Below are 20,833 nucleotides of genomic sequence, written 5' to 3'. Positions count from 1 at the left end.
ACGGGTTAAACAGCCCCATGAGCACAAACAACATCCTTAAGTCGTGCATTACAGGCAGAAATCTTATAGTGCTGGGCATGATCTCAGTGTTGTTTCGGAAAGACCGCTGAATATGTCCCGAAAGGAAACGAAAACAGCATCAGGACTTACCCGAGGCAACATAAAGCAACAATACGGCGCATTGTATACGTGCGCGAGTACACATTGCCTTATAGCTATAGAGGTTGCACTTCTCGGTTCTTATTTGTTTTTTTTTCAATCGCTAGTCCTTTCTTCGTTTTCGTTATATTTTTTTCGGCTATTATTACTTCATTTTTTTTGGTGATATAAAGTTGCACTCCTGTGCTGTCAAAAGTAAGTTACAGTTCATATTGTCCTTTTTGTTAGCCCGAGCTGTCGATTTCATTGATAAATTTGCCAGCAGTTAACGCATAAGTAATGGTACTTAGATCTGGGCTTGCAGAAGAAAGTGCTTTCGCTCCTAAAAAAAGAATCGAGCTTAAATGATGGAACCGTCAGGCTAAAACATTGGTTTAGGTTTACTTCTATACACTGTGTTGTGATGTTATCGTTTGGTTGCTGCGCTGGATTGGTTTAGAAAGCGAAGAAGCACGTGGTAGGCGTGTTGATGGCAGCGCCGGAACTGCCGCTGAACCGACGCGATAGCCAAACCATATAACGCTTCCGTGACACTTCTGCTTGGTTTCCGTCGGCGTCCTTACAAGGAGTGGAGAAACCCACCGAACCAAATAACTTCCAAGTAACAGTGTTCGCTAGAAGACGGCCAAGAGATGGAGCCTCTCGGTCTGGGGAGGCGTGTAAGGTAGCGGAGCAATGTCAGAAAACGCAAAACTGCGCTAATTAGACGACGCCCCTTATAAAAATTTCTTTATGCATCCATAGACTTTTGTCTGTAATGTCGATAGACTGTCTGTAGATAAATCCTTTAGGCTAGTATATAGGCAAAGCAAACGCTGTAGGCAGTGTGTAGATTTATGGTCATACAATTTTAGCAGACTTTTATCTAGATGGTCTATGGACTATAAAAATACAAAAGGAAATATCTATAGGAAGGCAACAGAGTCTATAAGAAGTCTATAGACGGTCTATAGACCATTTTTATAAGGGGCCACCGTCATAACACGCGTCTCTCGTAATTTGTTTATCTTCTTCTTTGAGTGTAACTGCTACTCAAAAGCAAGCTTCCTCCGACGGGCACGTCAAGGATACTTGCCTTTTTCGGTTTAAATCAAATTTCGAAAATTCAAATCGGCAAAATTTTATCCTTTTTTTTTCTGCCGAAAAATCCGACCCCTACTTAGAGCTCTTCAGAGTGAGATTGGGTAAACACGCTGTGAAAATAACGATTTCCACAATTTTTCTGTTTTTCTGTTTATCAAAACGACATTGAAAAACGAAGAACCCGGTCTCTGTTCCATTTGAAAACGCTAGAAAAAAGCGGTTGCTGCGGCAGATTCTTTATCAATCGCATTTTTGTCACCCCAAATGGCTCTGAATTCCCGTCGTTACCATAGACGCCCCTTGTTTAAACTTCAAACGTTTTCAAAACACTTCAGGCAAGGCATTGTCCCGTCGCTGCCTTTGATATATGCAGGAGATCATCTATAGGAGCTAAATCATGTGGAAAAATTATGTGGGGGTTGTCTGTCAATGTTGATTAGTTGGACATTATCACCTTGACAGTGAAAGCGCTCAAAAGGACAAGGACGACAGAAAAGGAAAGACATACATTATCACAGCCTTGAAGCGCATCCTATAGTACAGTATACAGTATAAGGAAAACCATTGGATGTCTTCAAAGAGCAAAAATGGGAGTCAAGGCGAAGGTTTAATTACATCTTGTGCTAACAGTTAGCTATGGCCGATATACAGACTGCTTGTGCCGAGAACAAAAAACATATGAAATAATCACATATATATAATACACACTCTCAGTCTGGTCGTGAACAAACAATGATAATTTGAATAGCGACATGCTTTCCCGACTTAGCGCACGCTGCATTCGACGTTATGCGCATTTTTAAATACCATCCGAATAAAATAAAATCCCGAGGTGCAGCCTGACAGCCATTCTCTCCCAGAGATAATGTTCCTGGAAAGATTCTCTCCTCCTGGAAACTGCACAGTGTACAACAGCAACAAGTCTTCGAGTGCAAAACCGCCTCCAGGATTTCCAGATACTCCCTTAAAACCTCAGCGGCGGGTAATCCGCTGCGAAGAGACCAATAGGTAGGCATAGCTTTCTGATACAAGACGTAAACCGTCTGTTACCTGCTCCCCCTGTCTGTTCAACATATCCTTGTCATTTTTCTTCTTTTCATTTCTTTCTGGTATCGCCTGCCTCGAGAGCAGTGACACAAATTATATACTCGATAAAAGCTGCACCATAACCCGATACCATACCTTATTCCTTAGTTTCAGATGACCGAAGTTCTCCCGGCCATAATCGTCTGTATGGAGCGTAAGCGTATTCCGGTGTAATGGTACGTTGTATTGACCTCCTTCATTATACAGGCGCAAGTTCCAGTGAACATGGTTTAGGTATCGTAGACCCCTGCGCAAGCTCGCGAAATATGCTGTGACCCGGGAAACCCAGGTCACTGAGCCCACTGCCCTCACGGTTATAATGAGGCGAGCGTCGAACTGCGCTGCAAAACTTCCAGAAGCGCTTTTACGCTCCATCTAATAACATAGTTTTAGCCGCAAGGTCCCGCCTCAATCGCCAGGTAAACACGAGCGCTCTCCCTTACCTTGCGCCCTCTGTCGTGAAAATTTCTGACTAAGCCAATGACGCACTTGTTCGCAGAAACCCAGCGCATCGTTCTATGGGTCTCGGCTTTTTTTGGGGAGCGAGATGAGACCCCTGCGAATCGTTGGTTAGAGTGCTCCGCTGGAGAGCAGCGGAAACGTCAAAGAATCAGTGGTGCGCGAAATCAAATTGAAGCCTGTCACTGCTGTGTCCCTCAGAAGTAAGGCGTCGCTGTGTGAGCTCAGAAACGTCCGTTCAACTCGTTCGAAACAACCGAAGCTATGCGCAAAATACGGCGGGCACCCTAGTCCCTGGTCGTGGCTGGCATACTTGCAAGGGTCTTTAGCGACTCCCGCCGATTTCGCGGCACTTTTGGCTGTGAGAGTGGACAAGGACCATAAACTCTGGATTTCCCCGCTTCGGCGCACCTTCCAGGCAAATTGCCTTTGATGCGTATCGCCTCCCAGTCGACCCCGGGATCAAAAAGGCCGGGTCTGGGAAGCACACCGTAGGCGTTACTTGGTTTCCCTCCGAAACCATAAGTTCACTTACATTTTTAGTTTCTTTCTTTACACTGGGATTGATGTCGCAATAATAAAAAAACGAAAAACAACCACAATAGTCACTGTCAGTGCGCAATTTCTAATGTGGAGTTCAAATGCATTATGCACATCAGATAGCACGCGAAGACTCGTAACGGAGCTTATGTACTTATTCAATTAGTGTCGTCAGTGAGTTGGCTCATTTAGAGAACGGCATAACGCTTCGAGAATGACAATGCAGCCATTGATGCTCTATGTGTAACCGTCTGCGAAAGAAGCCTTTATTGCATTAGCGACGGGCGTGATTTTCCGAGAAAATATGTCCTAAATATATATAATTTCCTCACCTACGCTCATACTGCACAAAGCACACCCTCAAAGATTCGTATTGTTTACTATATTAATGATAGCCGCAGTGGACGTGATTACGAAAAGAAAGCATCTCGTGTCAAGACCAGTCCTATTAAAAGACTGCTGACGCGCGTTTTCTTGATCTAGATTGTCACGATACCGCTTGCAGTTATCTCGCGCATCTAGCCTAATATAGAAGGACAGAAATTTCCCAAGACTGGTATTGGGCTCACTGCTGTTATCTCGATCCAGCCGGATCAACAATACGAATGCTGCTTCGCTTACGCAGTTAACGGTTCCTACGGTTCGTAGGGCTGCAGATACATCATAATTCTCCGTCTCCGCGTTACTTGAGATCGGTAATCGGCCCACTCGGTTGCTGTCAGGTTCACTACACTCCTTTAAGAGTTCACATGAAAACAACTTTGAGTGATGTGTAGCCGGTGAACGGAGCCTGAGATGGGCCACGTCGCAACATCATAGCGGTCTAGACCGGCTGCCTCATCCGTGAGCGGCATTGCCCATGAGGTAAACACTCGCCCTCCGGGCGGAAGGGAAGGGCACGTGCGGTCGGGCGGGCACCGGTAAACGGCCGGACGAAAACTACCGAGGTCAGCCGCCAGATTCCAGGGAGAGAGGGAGGGCGTGGTAGCAGAGCTGAGGGGCTTATGACGCAGGTGCCGCTTCGGAGGGAGCGCCCGCGTCGGACGTTCCAGCCGGTGCAATCGGTTCCGCGTATGTTGGCGCCAGTGCACAGCCGTCGCATGACGTTCTTTCTTTCCTCCTCTCCATTGTTACTCGCAGTGTGATGTGCAGGGCTGGTGGTAGCCCATGCGATGATAGTAAAAAATAAACGAAATGAACATGCCCATAATAATATGTTACATGCTTATGCGGAAAAACGGTTCCTTCCTTCCTTCCTTCCTTCCTTCCTTCCTTCCTTCCTTCCTTCCTTCCTTCCTTCCTTCCTTCCTTCCTTCCTTCCTTCCTTCCTTCTTTCTTTCTTTCTTTCTTTCTTTCTTTCTTTCTTTCTTTCTTTCTTTCTTTCTTTCTTTCTTTCTTTCTTTCTTTCTTTCTTTCTTTCTTTCTTTCTTTCTTTCTTTCTTTCTTTTCTTTCTTTCTTTCTTTCTTTCTTTCTTTCTTTTTTCCTTCTTTCCTTCTCTCTTTCTTTCTTTCTTTCTTTCCATTATTGCACACAGTTCACTGTGCGGGTCTGGTGGTAGGTCATTGGATGATACTACAAATAAACAAAACGAACATGCACATAAATAATATACATATTTATGTGGAAGAACCTTCCTTCCTTCCAGTAGTGCGCTGATTCTTCATTGTAGTTCTTTCTTTTGGAGTGTTCTCATTCCGAAGCAAAACAGCACAAACTTCACAAAGGACGCAGAAAGGGAAGAGGAGACACTGGCACTGTCTTTCTGCGTCCTATGTGCAGCTTTCGCCGTTTAGCTCCGTGATCAAAGACCAACTCTTTCGGGGCGTGTTATTCTTTTCATTCCTCCCTCTCCTCTGCCACCACTATGGCTTCTGTACTTTCTTCGGAACATCACACTTGCCATGAAGGGCACTGCGCTGTAAAATTTTCCTCAGATATAGCTTTCTCTTTTCAATTACTTTTCTCACTCTGCTTCTTGTTCTCCCGTTCTGTTTCTCTTTGGTTTTCAAGTGCTGTTCCGGTAGCACGCGCGGAATCATGGGAGGCAGCTGAAATCGCGCCAAGGCCAAGACTGGCCGGCGTCGATCGCTAAGCGGGCGCCGCCTACAGACCGAGCGTTCGTCACCGCGCCAGTAGCGTCCGCACGAATACCCTCCTCCTTCTTTATCACCGCTCCTCCTCTCCTATCTCTTTCCGTCATCGCTCTGCAACCCTCGCACCGCGACTGCCTTGGTCGCCTTGGTAGATGGAGAGGCGTACGCTTTTTTGAAGATTCTCTCGCAGCTATGACGCAAGTAGATGGGTAATCCGGAGCATAACGGAGCGAAGCGGAGGACGGGACGCGTTGTACAAAATTAGAGTTGAGGGTTTGGGGAAGGCTAGAAGGTTACATGAGGGAGGAGGCGGAGGTGAGAAAGAAGAGCGCATAGACAAGGAGCTTGGGCCCCTATTATTATGAAAGAAAACATGTACAACAAAACCAAACTGAAGAGAGAGAGAGAGAGAGAACGAGTCAGACTGTGCGTGTAAGGGAGGTCGTGTCCCTTCGCTTTTAGATGGCGAGTAAAAGTTTGCAGGGAAGAGGGAATTGGCTTAAAACGCACGCGCGTTTCACAAGAGTATTCAGTGGTCGCTTTTTGGCGAGTGGAGACGTCGGTCCGTTTTTCTAGTGGGAAGTGAATGTCAAGAGAGACAGTGGCGGTGGCCAGGTGAGCCTGCAGACGCAAGAAGAAGATACCAAGGAAGAAAGACGAAACGCAGGAAGTGAGACTCAAGAAGGAGGCGCTTCGCACAACTTGTGCCCCTGCGGATATTCTCCGGCCTCGAGCTTTCGGAATTTGAAACAGTTTGTGAGCGGTGAGCGCCGCGCTTGTTTAGCGGCCTATTCACCTTGCTCGTAGCGAGGCCGAGACCTCAATCGTCGCCAGACTGCTGAAGAGTAAGCGGACACGTGCTACCGCTCCCCCACATCACGAGTGTGCTCTCTTCTCCGCAAACGCTCGCGGACAGTCGGAGTATCGAAGCGGTGCGCATTTCACCCCGCACCGTCCGAAAGCCGCTGGATTTTCTGTCAGCGTTGCGGGCCTCGGACAAAGATCAAGAAGATTTTGAAGATACTCACGGAGAAGGGCAAGAAGTCTAGCCGCACGGCGGCATTGGAGCATAGTGTGTACTTCGCCGAGAGCGCAAACAGAGTCTGCTAAGATGGGTGTATCACGTCAGGGCTGCGGTTATCGTTTCTCGGTCATCGTGATCACTGCGACGCTGGCCTTGTGCGGACACATGGTACGGGCTGCCAACATCGACACAGATGTGCCAGCAGCTGAAGAAATCGGTCACGCGGTAACACCGGGAGCCAATGTCGGTTCAGGTACGGGAGTCTGGGGCTCGACGACACCAAGCACAACGACGACGTCGACGACCACGACGACCCGTGCGCCCAATATGATGGATCGTGCCCGGAAACTGATCGCGGAAGCAATGCGGTCCGCGGAAGGCTCACCGCTGATGCGGCGACTCATGCGGACAGAGATATCGCCAGATTGCACCATTGGCATGCTGCGGTTCATGCGTGACGTGCGAAACCTGGAGCCATGGGCCGTGAGACGTGAGTACTTTATAGCATGGTATGCTTGTTTCAGGGCGCATGTGCAATGAACGATCGGATCCGCGCCAACACGTAGGTCCGTGCTAATCCGCTAAGGCGTGTCCAAAAACTTGCAGTACGATATGTGTTGCTGTCACTGAAACATACACCTTTATGAGAGCAGTTTAAAACACAGCAACCCAGCTGAGCACTAATTCTCTTGAGAGCAAGCACGCTATGAATAACATGTGCTTTTGAACATAAGCGTTTTTTTATTCGGAATGTTTGCTTTTTGCATCTACTCTTCAGAGAATTAGCGATGATTCATGCTAAAGAACGAACGCACAGACATAATTATTGCCCTGTTAGCGGAAGCTCCGTGCTGCCGAGTTTGCTAATTGTCACTCCTTTCCTGCTATTTTGTTGTCACAGTTTCACCAACGCCATAAGTTTTAGAAATTTCGTTGTGTTTCAGCGGTTGACAAAATGCCACACTATGGTGAATTGTCATGCTTCCTTTGAAAGAAAGTGAAAGAATGTGAACCGAAGAGCACGCAATCTTCCCATTCTTTGGGCATTATCTACAGAAAATAGCAGCACGCGTGATTCAGGTTTTTGAATGCTAGGCTGCACTCTTCCGCGATGCTTTGGCGCTTGCCAAATGATCACTGTAGCCGCTAGACGCTACCGTAAAATGTGTAGCAGCGGGAAGCAAAAGTCAGGGTCTAGCTGCGTCCTCGACTAACGCGAGCTCCCCTACTCGAGTAAAAGTTGCTATGATCTCCACATAAGGTACGAACATACCAGCACTCATGACGCACCGTTCTACAAATTGCGTGTCTGTTATTCTTAACAAGCTTGTTTTCATCTTCACGCAGGACTTTCGATGCAGAAAAATAATGAGAAACACCTGTGGAACTGGTGTCATGCTTTAAAGCAGCTCCTCAGACCTTGCAACTAGCTCCATCGTAATGTGTCGCTTAGCAATTTAGATGCTTGCTATGCCGCGTAGGGAACTCCAACGAAAGCCGTGAGTGCGAGAGTATTTGCATCTTCGTGAACGATGTGCCATACAGAATAGAGTGGCCGATCGGTTGCTGTTCTATTCATTGCTTGCATTCAAATGCCGAATCGTGAAATAGGAGCATCCCTCTTCCTTAGTGTTGCAAGTAAACCTATATTTCAAACTAAGCGGGACATTCATTATGTAAGCCATCCGGCTTAAATTAGCGTTCGTCCTTCTGGCATTTCGTGTTTCGGCATGTAGTACCTGTCCTGATACAGGAGGGGGGATGGGGATGGTTGAAGGACATGCCACACCCCCGCCAGCTTGCTGACAAACTGCCCCTTTTAGCAAGCTGCTCCACGTAGTATTAACCTGCTACATCTCTTCTGTTCACAAGCGCAAGGGCAACTGCGTAGAACCACGGAAGCCATTTCGCGCGCATGCGCTTTTTGCCACATACCGCATACATACTCTGCCCATTCGTCTCGCCCAAGCTCCGCTGCCTACCAACTGGAACGGCAGCAGCTTTTCAAATGCTAGGAACGGAAAGGGTTACCTACCATAGCGAGCATACCACATCGAGTGTTTTCATTGCCGCTAACCGAGACAGATGCGGAGCTGTTTTTTTTTCCCCGCTTTCTTCGACAAAACAGGACCTGCATGAGCGAATGCTAGCTCAGAGTCGGCCACTCCGAAAAGTGGCAGCACACAGCGGCACTCACGCGAAACGAATGCTGGCCCACAGCTGCTATACATAAGCGACGCTCGTCAGCGCCAGCAAGAAAAAGTGTACCACAAGGCATTCGACGCGGATGCGACTTTTATTTTTTCTTTTCCGTAGTCAGGACTTCAAAAATCAGGAAAACCACGCTTGCCGCGTGATTAGAACAACTCGCATGCCGTCTTTGCGTACCTGGCGTTGCCGTGCCTTTCGACCAAGGCGCCACTGATTGAAGGTTACTTGCTTCCAAACACGGCTATCTGCAACTATGGCGTCCGTCCACTGTTTCGAGCGTCTCGAGTGATCTCCGGTTTCTGCAAACAGGGCAAATATGCAGCTGAAGATTCAGCAGCGTTGTAGCATAGAGAAAGAGCTATGATTGTAGGCTTGACGGGCTAAAAGGAAGCTCAAGCATGCTGGCAGTTGTTAACTGAACCGACGTTGCTCCGTGTAGAGGCTTTTGCTACGCCGACAGGGACGGCGGTCTTTTGCGGGTACGCCATCTCGTGCTCGTCGAGCATGAACGCGTGATCGCATCGCACATGCGTCGACACCAGAGCCGCGACTAGCGGACGCCGTAGAAAGTGCTGCGAGATGTATCGCCAGATATAAAAAAGCGCTGGCATTCGGCAAGATAACGTGGAGCAGATAGGAAGCGGCGTTTACCTGCTCGGCCAGCCCGGTAGAAACATTCGCAGCTCCACACGCCCTCGTTTTCGTACTCAAGGAGATCGAGATATCAATCGTTCAAGCTGTTCATTCTTTCTTTTTTTTTCCCTTTCACGCGCGTTTCTATGTTTACTTACGTGCCCGCAGTTTTCTTCCTGTCATATTGCTTCTGGCTAAGCCAGTGGTAAGGTGAGCCTTAATACCCGTTCACCTCCTCGAAGAGGTGTGCATTTAAATATAGCCTTTCCATTTCTAACGCACCGATAACGACGCTGCCTTCGTGACGCGGACGCAGCGACCTTGTTTCCGTAACGCATGGCAAAAACGCTCGAAATTAGTGTTGCGTCATACGAGCAAGACTGTTACGTTGCGCTCCGTGATTTTGTTCGAGGTTCGAAATGCTGTAGCGGTAAGAAAGCAAAGCGTCAGTGCAAGTTATGCGGTCAAAATGTGAGCCATATTACAAAAGGCCCAAAAAGAAACATTCCTCATGAGGTCATGTCTGTGCGTCGAATGTCTTTGTCAAATTAGAATAAATTCGATTTTTTTGGTTTGGTTTCGTTTTTGGGGTTTAACGTCCCAAAGCGACTGAGGCTATGAGGGACGCCGTAGTGAAGGGCTCCGGAAATTTCGACCACCTAGGGTTCTTTAACGTGCACTGACATCGCACAGTACACGGGCCTCTAGTATTTCGCCTCCATCGAAATTCAGCCGCCGCAGCCGGGATCGAACCCGCGTCTTTCGGGCCAGCAGCCGAGTGCCGTAACCACTGTGCCACCGCGGCGGGGGATATATATATTTTTTTCGTTGGGAAACTGTTATGCAGTGTTCAGTGCGAACAGTTGTGAGCATATTTTCAGTTTTCAACTACACCACCTTAAAAACAAAAACACCAAGATGCATACAACTGGAGTCTTCGACGAAGGGACAAAACCTGTACTGCCTTGCGTCGGTGATGTCACAACGCTACATAGTCTGTTCTCTCGAAGCAATGGTTGGGGTAGAGGTTGCTAAGAGAGGCAGGTGGGTAGTCCGGTGGGCGCGTTTGTTGGTCGCTAAGTGGCTTAGGAAATTTTCACAGAGAGTGGCGGCTCATTAAGCGTACTTGAAACAGAGGCCCGCGGTCAAAAGTCGCTTTTCTTTTTTTTTATCTAAATGCCGGTTGCGTACAGCAACAGCCCACCTTCTGAAAGCAAAATGAACCAAGAGAGCACATAAATGAAATAAGCTATTTGGGACAGTGGCTCTTCTAAAGGCCACAAGGTGGACAGCGTGCGATAGGTGTGGTTTGTTTCCGGAAAAAAGGAAAAAGTAGCATGGATGGGAGCACCTAGTCAGGTATAAAGTTAAAGACGGAAATTTTCCCCAAAGATTGGCCCATACCAGCACAAAAAAAAAACCAACAGCATCATCAACAACAAAAATAAACACACAATGAAATCAGTTTCTGCCGCCTCTCATACGGAGAACGTCAAACTGCAGCTGCAAACTCCCGAAAATTACCAGTGGGTACCTGATTAGAACGGGGCCGTTACCTCCAAAAATTTAAAAGTCGTGGTAGGCTCAGCGAGTGTCCCTAAATATGCATCACTTTCATCTTATATCATCATTACGCAGAATGAGATCACTGGTAGCTGGCCGCTGATAGTGTCAACGAGAATACTGCTAAAGTGTTGCTTCTGTCTGTTCATGGTTTATGGAGGTTTAACGTCCCAAAACGACTCAGGCTATGAGAGACGCCGTAGTGAAGAGCTCCGAAAATTTCGACCACCTGGGGTTCTTTCAGGTGCACTGATATCGCGCAGTGCACGAGCCTCTAGCATTTCGCTTCCCGACCGGCCGGGATCGAATCGGCGTCTTTCTGGTCAGCAGCCGAGTGCCACCACTACTGAGCCACCGCTGCTGCTTGTATTCGTTTCCGTTGTACAATCAAGCATGGCAAGCAGGCGAGGCAAAATCCTTTCCTCAAAGCCAATCAAGTTCCGAAAAAGGTGCCTTTGTTCCGTCTTTCTTACGTATAATGTTTTCATCGCCTGTGTTGCCAGATAAAGAGGTTTCTCAGTATATTTTTCTGAACCTTTTATAAACACGCCTTACCTGCAGGAAACAAGAGGCGTGATCTTACCTCGCTTTATTTGTTGCTAGGTAACCACTGCCGTCACTAGTATCTGAAGCATCAGAGTCTGGAGCAGTTTGCCCTGGGCACTTTCACTGAGGCATTGGATAACCACAGTGGATTGAGATTTCATTATGCGAGCTCACTACACCCTTCGCTCTGATATCTTACACGGGTGCGATGTATTATGAAACGTTTTCATTTTTTTTTTCTGATGTCGGCGTTATGTCCAGGGGTTTTTTGTTGGTTTGAAAAAAAAAGCTCGCTTTCCCTGGTTACGAAGCATTGGAAGTTCGCTATTTTCGTTGTACTGAAGAGCGGTTCACTGCTGGGTCACCCGTGTGTTCCTAGCAATCACAATAGCCAAGTTCAGGATGGTAAAGGCGCCAGTGAAATTAAGGTAGTTCCAACCCCCAAACAGTTTTGAATATTCGGCCATTGAGGATAGTGCTGGCGCGAGTCGTTACGTCCAGAAAAGGCTGGGACGTTTTAGTGCGAATGTTTATTCGTTATGGGCGCGTGCACTTATGTCTGGAACGTTGCACGGTGTGACGGTAGTACTGTATGAAGCAGTGCTCCAGCACGTTGAATCTCGCCTTTTTTTTTGTTTTCCACTGGCGCTTTAGAGAAGGAAGAGGGCTTTCGAAGCGTCTGGAGACTGAGCTAAAGACAAAGAAAAAAATAAACATAAAAAAAATCGACTAAGAACGGAAGGCTACTGGCGCATACGCGGTGCCAAATGTGGACAATCGTCTCTGCGAATGTGCGCCCTAAACGACTCCATCAGAGACATGAGCGCATCGGAAACTTTCCATAGCCGCGTCTCCGCCGTCTGGGACGAGCAGTTCTACGGTGCGTGAACATCGTAATTTGCGTTTCCTCGAGTGCGCACCCAAAGTCACGCACGCGCCGTGCCTCTCTGTTGTGGGGCCAGACGGCCCGTGCGATGTGACAGTAAACGGAAAAACGCGAAATGCCCAGCCATCCCAGAAGGGGCGTCTTTGTTGCCGCCGTTTCCGCGTACGATAGTCGTTGAGCAGCGAAGGCCGCTCAACTGCCGTATCTGTGGAGTATTAGCGGTCGTACCGAGTGACGGAAGCTCCTTGATTGAAATCGGTCGCGTAACAGCTGCCAGGAAGCGAAGGGCATCGGTTCTGCAGCAGACGTGACAACCGGTCATGTTGACATGCGTGGGTGTTGGAAACATAATCTGGTTTTTACTTCTTCAAGATGGTTAATCCTGAGTTATATGCGATCGCGAGGGAGAGCAACCGGAACCGAAACTATTTGCTGCAACGCGAAAGGTCAATGGAAAACTGTTGCGGCTTGGCCATTTTTAGCGACGAAGGCCGGAAATTGCCAGCACAGAATTGAGGTGGGTTAACGCTACTATACCGTGTCGTATTGAGGAAGCGTTGCAAAGCCAGATTTGGCTGCTGACAAGAAACGCAGATAAATCTATTACTGGGAACCCTGGCTACCTTACTCTATATCTACGAATCTCCAGGGCTCGCCGTGTGTGGCACAGACTTCCTGGATACGAAGGCCAGACGCTATGTTTCGCTATTACATTCCGTTTAGTTGGTTGTCATGCATGAATAATGGTGACCGGATGCTCTGGGCTCTTCCGCTTAACCTTGCTTTCGAGTGCTTGTGGAACCGTCCCGCGGGCAAATAACTATAGTGGCGAATGCCGGAAACCTCAAGATCTGCGATATCAAGTAACGGGGAAGCATGCGTAATTGCCCCTGGTTGTATGGAGTGTTTCTGCAGCTATGACAGTGAAAAAAAAAAATATGCCAGGGCACTATTTTTGGTAGTCTATTTCTGGTATTTTTTGATAAGCTGTCATTTTTCGTCATAATTTTTCGGACATAATAGAGAGTTTTAGTATAGCGTATGAGCGCTTACGTACGCTATACGCAAGCATTTAGCGGGAGGGTACTGTGGAAGTCGCAGGAGCACTTTTAGTTTACCGTACAACAACTCGAACGCAAAGATAGCTAAGACCGCAGTGGCGCCATCTGGTGTTATAATGTAAAAACATTTTGTGTCGTATTTATTCACGCTTAGCCAAGGCATTGGCCAAGCTGATCCAAGTCGTATGACGTAGATAGCCGGTTGCATGGCGTCCCCGATGAGTCGCGCACTGCGCAGTCGAGGCAGGGCCTAGCTTTCTTTTAATTTTTTTTAGGTAACCGAACCGAGCAAGGTTTTTTAAGAACGTCATGGTACATACTAACATTCTTTCGGACCCCTACTGCCCTACAGCCGAAACGGCTATTTTTGGCAAGGCTATGACTACCTTGGCATAAAAATCCAAATCAATCTAATCCACAGTCGGCGGTGTTTTGTTAGGGTTAGGAACGGCGGAATCGTTACACACAATCCAAAATAGGGCAAGTTTATCACTCATTCGTTCTGCTGTTGGCGAGAGGAGGCAAAGCGAATATCATACGTTCCATTTAAGGGCAATGAATACGCCCAAAAACCCAATAACATGACATTTTCTCTCCGAAGCGGGCGGCATGGGCTCCGCCATGTTGACAACGCTATTTTTCCTGGCGTACGCAAGAGCACGCACGCTAAATTCGAAAAATAGCGTACGTAACGCGAACGTACGTAAGACATCGGTTTGAAATAGCGTTTGGCGCATGCGCAGTGCGACTGACGCTATTTTATTGCGTACGCTATGCCTTTGCGTATGTCTACGTACGCTATACTAAAACTCTCTAATGCCTGTACCAAACGTGTTGATAATAAATATACTTTCATGCGTGCTATATGCATTAGGTGGACACTATGCCGCACGTAAGACTCCAAAGCGCTTGCTCTATAGATTGGAGTCAAGTGGAGGAAACAGCGCGAAAGACAAGGACGTGACACGACAACACAGGCGTTGATTGGCCATAGGCGCTGATTGGCCATAAGAACTATAATCTGCATCCTTCCTTCTGCATTTACTGTGCCGCTCCCTTGGTAGCATTCGAGTTAATTTTTTGAATAGCAAAGCCTCTTGCAGTTGAGGGATGCCTTTACACAATTGCCAATTTATATTAACTGAAAAAATATTGAGGTGAAATCACAGAATATGGCAGTTATAAAATGCAGTACAAGGTCATACAACTAATTGTTCGCGACAGTGCCTTCCTTAAGCACGCTATAACACTTTTTTAGCACAATCGTCTTTGGGCTCTGGTGTTTTTTATCTAAAACATTTTCTCTCGCCGCGAGCGGAAGATAGCAGTTTCCCAGTGACTGATCGTTCCTTACGCTTCCCCACTCCCGTTGGTGTGCAGTGATTGACGCAAGCGGCAAGTACCCGACGGGCCTGTTCCAGGGCACTATCTCGGACATCGGTGCGTACGACGAGTGCGTCGAGACTGTGGTGCACGATCAGTTTGGACACGTGCAAGTGAGCGGTCAATACTGCAACATGTACGTCAAGATGGTCAACGACACCTCCTTGTTCGACCACATGCTGCCAGCATTCCTCATGACCAACAAAAGGGTGAGTCAAGCTTGGTGATTTGCCGCCGTGGTGGCCTAGTGGTTAAAGTGCTCGGTTGCTGACCCGAAAGACGCGGGTTCAATACCGGCCGCGGAGGCCGCATTTCTATGGGGGTGAAATGCTATAGGCCGGTGTACTGTGCGATGTCAGTGCACATTAAAGAACCACAGGTGGTCGAAATTATCTGGAGCCTTCCACTGCGGCGTCCCTCATAGCCTACCCGCTTTGAGAAGTTAAACCTCATAAAACCAAAGCCATACAACTTAATGTTTTGATTATTGGTTTGATTGCGCTGCAGGCACCACGTGAATTTACTCAGCCTGTCGTATGATGTACCGCTGAACATCATACATAGAACATCATTCATAGATAGATTTATTGCATATTGAAAATGTTATATATTCGCAAGAGTAAAAAATAAACCTAATCACTTGTAGAATTCCGCGTTTATAAATCTCACGTGACGTTCTGCGGTGACGACATGCGGCACTGAATCCAGGCGCAGACAAGGCGGTGTATTGCTTCATTTCGAAACACTATCAGCGCTCTGTCTAGCCTGCGCAATGGCCGGCGATGCAGACTGCGATACGATCTCAAAAACTTCCTTGTAGAGGATGGGGAAAGAGGAAAGAGCGTGCTCCGCGGGTGTTGACCTTGCCAGCTGCATGGTAAATAAACACTCTCGCTGACCTTTGAAGAGCGGCCAGTATATATGTTTCCCGCTTGGGGCTCGCGTTCACTTATGTGCGAGTGCCCTTGCTGCTGTCTCGCCTGGCGTTTGCCTTGTTAACGCATACTTTCTCGAAGTTTCAAGGGTATTCTCAGTGGCTTCTTCATTGGTGAAATAAATTAATGCGAAAGTGTACCTTTTGCGTAGGCTGCAGTTTATTCAACTCGACCTCCTTCAGAAAAAAAAAAATGAGAAGAAAAAAAACTTGAAAGGTCGCGGGAGGATGCTTCGACTTGGCGGCTGTGGGCTGGTACCTGTAAGACCCGCACCACGTGATATAAAAGAGAGCCGGAAGTTAAGGGCACCCGAGCTCAGGGAAACAATTTTGACCTTAAAAAAGCGATGAAACATGTAGTAAATGGAGGTGAGCTAGAAAAGGAGCGTTTGGATTTTCCACCAGGGCTAGATCATAGTTGCGCCTTGAAAGGGAATTGCGAGCCGCTAAGGACTCCGAGTTAAAATGCACTGGGCGTTTATTCTGCACACGCAGGGTCAAGCAACCTTATTTCGATGTCACAGCCTTTCTGACGTCCAAGGAAGCGCGAAACTCAATTCGTTAAGCTGTGCCTTTTCCGCAACTACGCGCTTCCCAGAGGGGCGGGAAAAAATAATAGTTTGCGCGGTTAGTATCAGACGCCTAAATGCTATAAAGGACGGTACTTTACGACGTAGGACGACGTAGGTTGTGCAGGAGCTTGCCGTATGAATAACGTCCATTGAAGGCCCGCTTAGGAGCGAGCGCAATTGCTGGTGAGGGCACTGGATTATGGCTGGCTGGACAGTCTGAAACCATTAATATGTCTTTAAGGCCCCATACAAACGCCGGCGCCCCTTTCTAACACAATATCCTCTACTCAAAACACGAAAACAGCTTGCTTCTTTCTTCCATGCATTCATAAAGATCAGCACCGACAAGACATATAGATTTATGCATACATTCGCAATATAAGAGGAACCTATTGGACTAAAGGGCTCAGAAGCAACCATGTATGCTTTGCACGGAGGGCAAAAAAAGTCTTCGATTGCTTTCTTCTGCCGAACTTGGTTGGACGAGTGTTCTTAGTATCGAAATCCTATTGAACGTTGCCAGGTTATGAAAGCTGCTTTCTTAGCAATCACCCTAAAAGAAGAGAGAAGAGAGAGACGTACAAATAATGACAAGAAAAGGAGTGAAATAAAGAGCGAGAGAAGCAATCTTGAGCTCTTTGTGTACATCCTCAGTGGTTGTGGTGATGGCTCCATCGTGGGTAACAAAATTTTCGGCTGACTGAGTGAGTCACTTTCGAATATTACGATAGTTCTACGGTGGGCTTCTTTGCCTTTGAGAGTTGAAGCCATACGGTCCCAGGGTCATAGTCTCCGCGAGGGAAGAGGAATCCAATCGGCGCAGTTCTGCGTCGAGAGGGACTAGGCTACGTATGAAAAAGCATTAATAGTAGAAAACAACGCTTACTATCGATAGAACTTCATATACTATACCTTATCTGAAGCCCTAACCGAACCTATCTGATAAATTCGCTAGAATCACTACAGAATTGAGCAATTTGATTCATTCATCTATGCTTTTCGGGAAATATTACCACGTCATCTTTAAAGGCAATGTCTGGTCTAACAAAATGTTGTTTGACGCGTCAAATCGCAAGCATTGTGTACTTATTTAGCGATTTTTCTTACTTCTCACTTCGTACTGCGCCCTACGTCAGCCATACGGCACGCATTTTAATCCGCATCGGTCCTCCCCTATATTATAGTTGCCGATCCACACACTCATACTACTACGTTCGCTGTAGTCAAGGGTTCGACGGCATACCGTCTGGTCAGGAATCATGGCTCCCGCAAGGGAGCCGTAGCGCTCCCGAAACGTCATTTTTGTTTTTGTTTGACCATGGTCAGTGACCAGTGAATCTCATCACAACGTTCGCTGCATCATTATTTTTTTTTTTTCGCTCAGCCATAGATTGTAACGACGTTCGGTTTGACGTCACTGCAACCACATGTTCATCCTCGTTTTCTAACTGTACAACGTCTAACCGATAGTATTTTGTACATCAATGTATGCTTATTCCTGTGCCCAGCACTTATGTAACGCTCCCAAATTTGGGGGTCTTTAGGCTAATGAAGTGATGTGATTATCGATAGAAAATGAAAAGAAAACAGCGAGAAAAAATTTGCACCCTATCTTGAGTATGCATGAATTAGAAGAAAAACAACAAAACAAAGAGAGAGTGGTGAAAATTTTCTCACGGGCTTTTTCCCGGTTCTTGGCTGGAAGCAAGCCAATTTTAAAGATAACGGCTTGAAGTTGTACATTTGTCGCCATTTATATCAAGGGGGCGCAGAAAGCTCTTAATGGCTTGTTGCGTGGTTGAAACGGCGTTTAAGTAGCCAAGCAAAAATAAAACAAAAAGAAAATGCCGCGCGTCTGATTCCAAATTGTGCGCATACTTTAGATAGTTGGATTATTACCCTTCCTCCTGCGGCTACTACGCTGCAAGCAAGTTTCCTGCGAATTGCGCAACTGGAACGTGGTAACTTTTTGAGATATCTGCCAGCTGCGCTGTATGAATCTAAATGATCTGGAGCCCATTGTGCTTTCTTAATTCTCTTATGCGTGCTTATGTATCAAATGTATAGCGCCTACACAATGCGCGAAGGGAACTTCATTAGAATTACACCATTTTAAGCAACTGCGAAACGTCTCCCTCGCCCTGGCGTCTTCGACCTGCCCGTGCAAAGATGCCGGCGTGTGTAGGAAGTTCCGAATGAACTCTGTGGAATGCCGAGCGCCCCAGAAGGCACGTTTAGTCAACACGTGCCTCGAGAGATAGAAGGCGTTCGGGGTGAGTCGAGGGGCTATGAGAAGATGGCCTGTTCTTCCGAGCCGCCGCACTGGGACATCCGCGCTCTCTCGCCGGGTGGGTGACCGAGTGAGGGAGGCAAGGCCAACGGTCAGGTACGCACCCAAAGGTTTGCGATTGGTGCAGAGACAGAGAGAGAGAGAGACAGCTCACCGTATATACGCTGCGGGAAGGAAACAGTGACGCGTGTCAGCCATATAAGCGATTGGATTCGCTATCGTCTTCTGCAGGTGTACACGGAGGGACTGCGAATTGAGTGTCCCTCTTGAGTTCACGACGACCGTCGCAGTGAAGTTGGGGGACTTATCGCACAACGAAGGAAACGCCAGGCATACGGTAAAGAGAAAAAGTTATGCGATGTGATGAGAAGAGGGGAAAGGCATTTACTTCGGCTTCCTTCTTTAAAATTGTGTGCAGCATTCTACAACCCAATGATGTCGATTACCTACGTCTACCGCGCTCTTCCTTGACAACTATTCGCCAGCCGGCATTTGGTTCTCGTATGTAACGTTCTCGTCACTGAAAAAAAAACGCGGTACATATCTAAATTTCCTCATACTCTTCCTCTTGTATCTCCTATATCTCGACAAAGCCTCCTTTATCGGCCTGCTAAATTAATTGCGGCAACAAGCCCTCAGAGGCAGGGTTTCAAAATAAGCGGTCACGGGGGTTGGTAAATGAAAGTTCGCTGCATTATCCCATGAGCATAGCATAAGAATTCTTTGCATAAGCACCTTAGAGGACTCTGTAAGAGCAAAAACTTCCTAAAAGCAGTAAAGGATTCAATGAAAGTGCACGCAACTGTGGCGACAACCTGCTCAGAGATCGGTCGGATCTCGACTTCGGTTGATGCGGTGTTTTCGAAGTGGGTTCAGGTGGAACACGTTTCCTGCGTCGCCACGTGGCGTTCGCAAGAAGTTGCACACAGAGAAAAGCATTTTGCATTGCGCCCACCGTAGGTAACTTCGAGTCTACGGTTTACCGGACACGTATACATCTCGTGGTAGGGTCGCAGGCTTTTCATTTTTTTTTTCTTTTAGCCGCTCCCTCAAGGGACGTTGCCTCATACACGGAGTAAGTTAGATACCGCGACGAAGTGGGTGCAGGCCGATGTATATAGACTTTATAATTAACCTTGCGGACTTTAGCGAGTGGACCTTTATCAGGTGAACAGCTCTTTTAAAGTGGTCTTGGCGCGTGAGTAGTAGATCTAAAATGCAGGTGGGGATCCAATGAGGTCGCTACCGCTAGGAAATGACGTTGTCCGCTCCGTCGCCGACTAAGCATCACCCGGAATCTCTCTACTGTACTTTACGGCAAGAAGATATACGAAACTGGGGAACGGTAGAAAAATACAATAGGACATTGCACTGCCGCTTGTTATAAAGCGAGTACAATTCGGTTATAGAGGAGGCTAGAAAATGTTCGACACAAGCCGTTCCGTAGACATAGCGGTAGCTTAAATTTTTTTTAGATGTCTGTTCTGTCTCCATCGATGTAGGGGTGTGCTGAAGCCATATCAGTTTTGGCTTCAATGTAAAAGATAAAGGTAATGTCAGCGACATCAAACTTTGAAACAAGTTTGTTGAAAAGAACTGTGAAACAAATCCGGTAACACGTTCTGCTGGGCGAGTTGGTTCATCTAGGTAATGTAAAGGCTTTTAGCGCAAATCCATACAAATCCAAACAAATCCATACACATTTCGGCCGCCAACAGGCTAAAAGTTCATGTAACCTAAAATAAGGGCTTGTTTTAACGCAGCTGGATGTCCTGGATTCCCATGATGCACGAAATTTTTGGTGGCTCCAAATGCATCAATAATAATCATCCTTACCCAGGTTTCATTCACTCTGCAAGACAAAGATATAGCACAGCGTACTATGGAAAGGCACCATCAACGACAAATAACATTAAATTAAACTCAGACTGACACCTCCCGATGCTAATTTTTACGTGTGAAATGCATAATCATGATCAGACTTTGGTCTGCTAGGGAGTAGCTTTGGGGCTTTCAAGAACTACCTACAGTAGTCGACACGAGGAAGTTGATTCTTCGATAACACGCTGCGCAGAGTACGCGGAAGAATTACTGCGCCACCGAACTCAGTCCCGCCGCATACGTTAGCGGAAACGTTTTCCTGTATTTCGTACGCACGTTGCGATTTCAAAATGTTTCGCCGCTTTCTCCGGCTTCTACAGGGCTTCGAGGCTGCATGCCTATCTCTAACCAGGTCATTCATTATATATCATCATTTCATATGAAAAGATGTGGTAAAACTAAATCAAAGTTGCGCTGGCTTTTCTTTT

General features: G+C 47.1%; 1 protein-coding gene across 1 annotated transcript in view; it reads left to right on the top strand.

Annotated features, from left to right (window-relative positions):
* The first annotated feature begins 5,950 nt into the window (after nucleotides 1-5,950).
* LOC149340287 (nose resistant to fluoxetine protein 6-like) overlaps nucleotides 5,951-20,833 on the top strand; it is a 31,763-nt gene continuing 16,880 nt past the window's right edge. The window contains exons 1-2 of the mRNA XM_089549033.1: nucleotides 5,951-6,935; nucleotides 14,726-14,937. Of these exons, the coding sequence (XP_089405159.1) occupies nucleotides 6,533-6,935; nucleotides 14,726-14,937 (615 nt within the window). The 5' untranslated portion in view covers nucleotides 5,951-6,532. The remainder of the gene's footprint in view (nucleotides 6,936-14,725; nucleotides 14,938-20,833) is intronic.

This window comes from Amblyomma mixtum, chromosome 6 (assembly GCF_055824585.1).
Source record: "Amblyomma mixtum isolate Tamu chromosome 6, ASM5582458v1, whole genome shotgun sequence".
In the NCBI taxonomy this organism is placed as follows: Eukaryota; Metazoa; Arthropoda; class Arachnida; order Ixodida; family Ixodidae; genus Amblyomma; species Amblyomma mixtum.
This window is presented reverse-complemented; position numbering and strand designations above follow the sequence as displayed.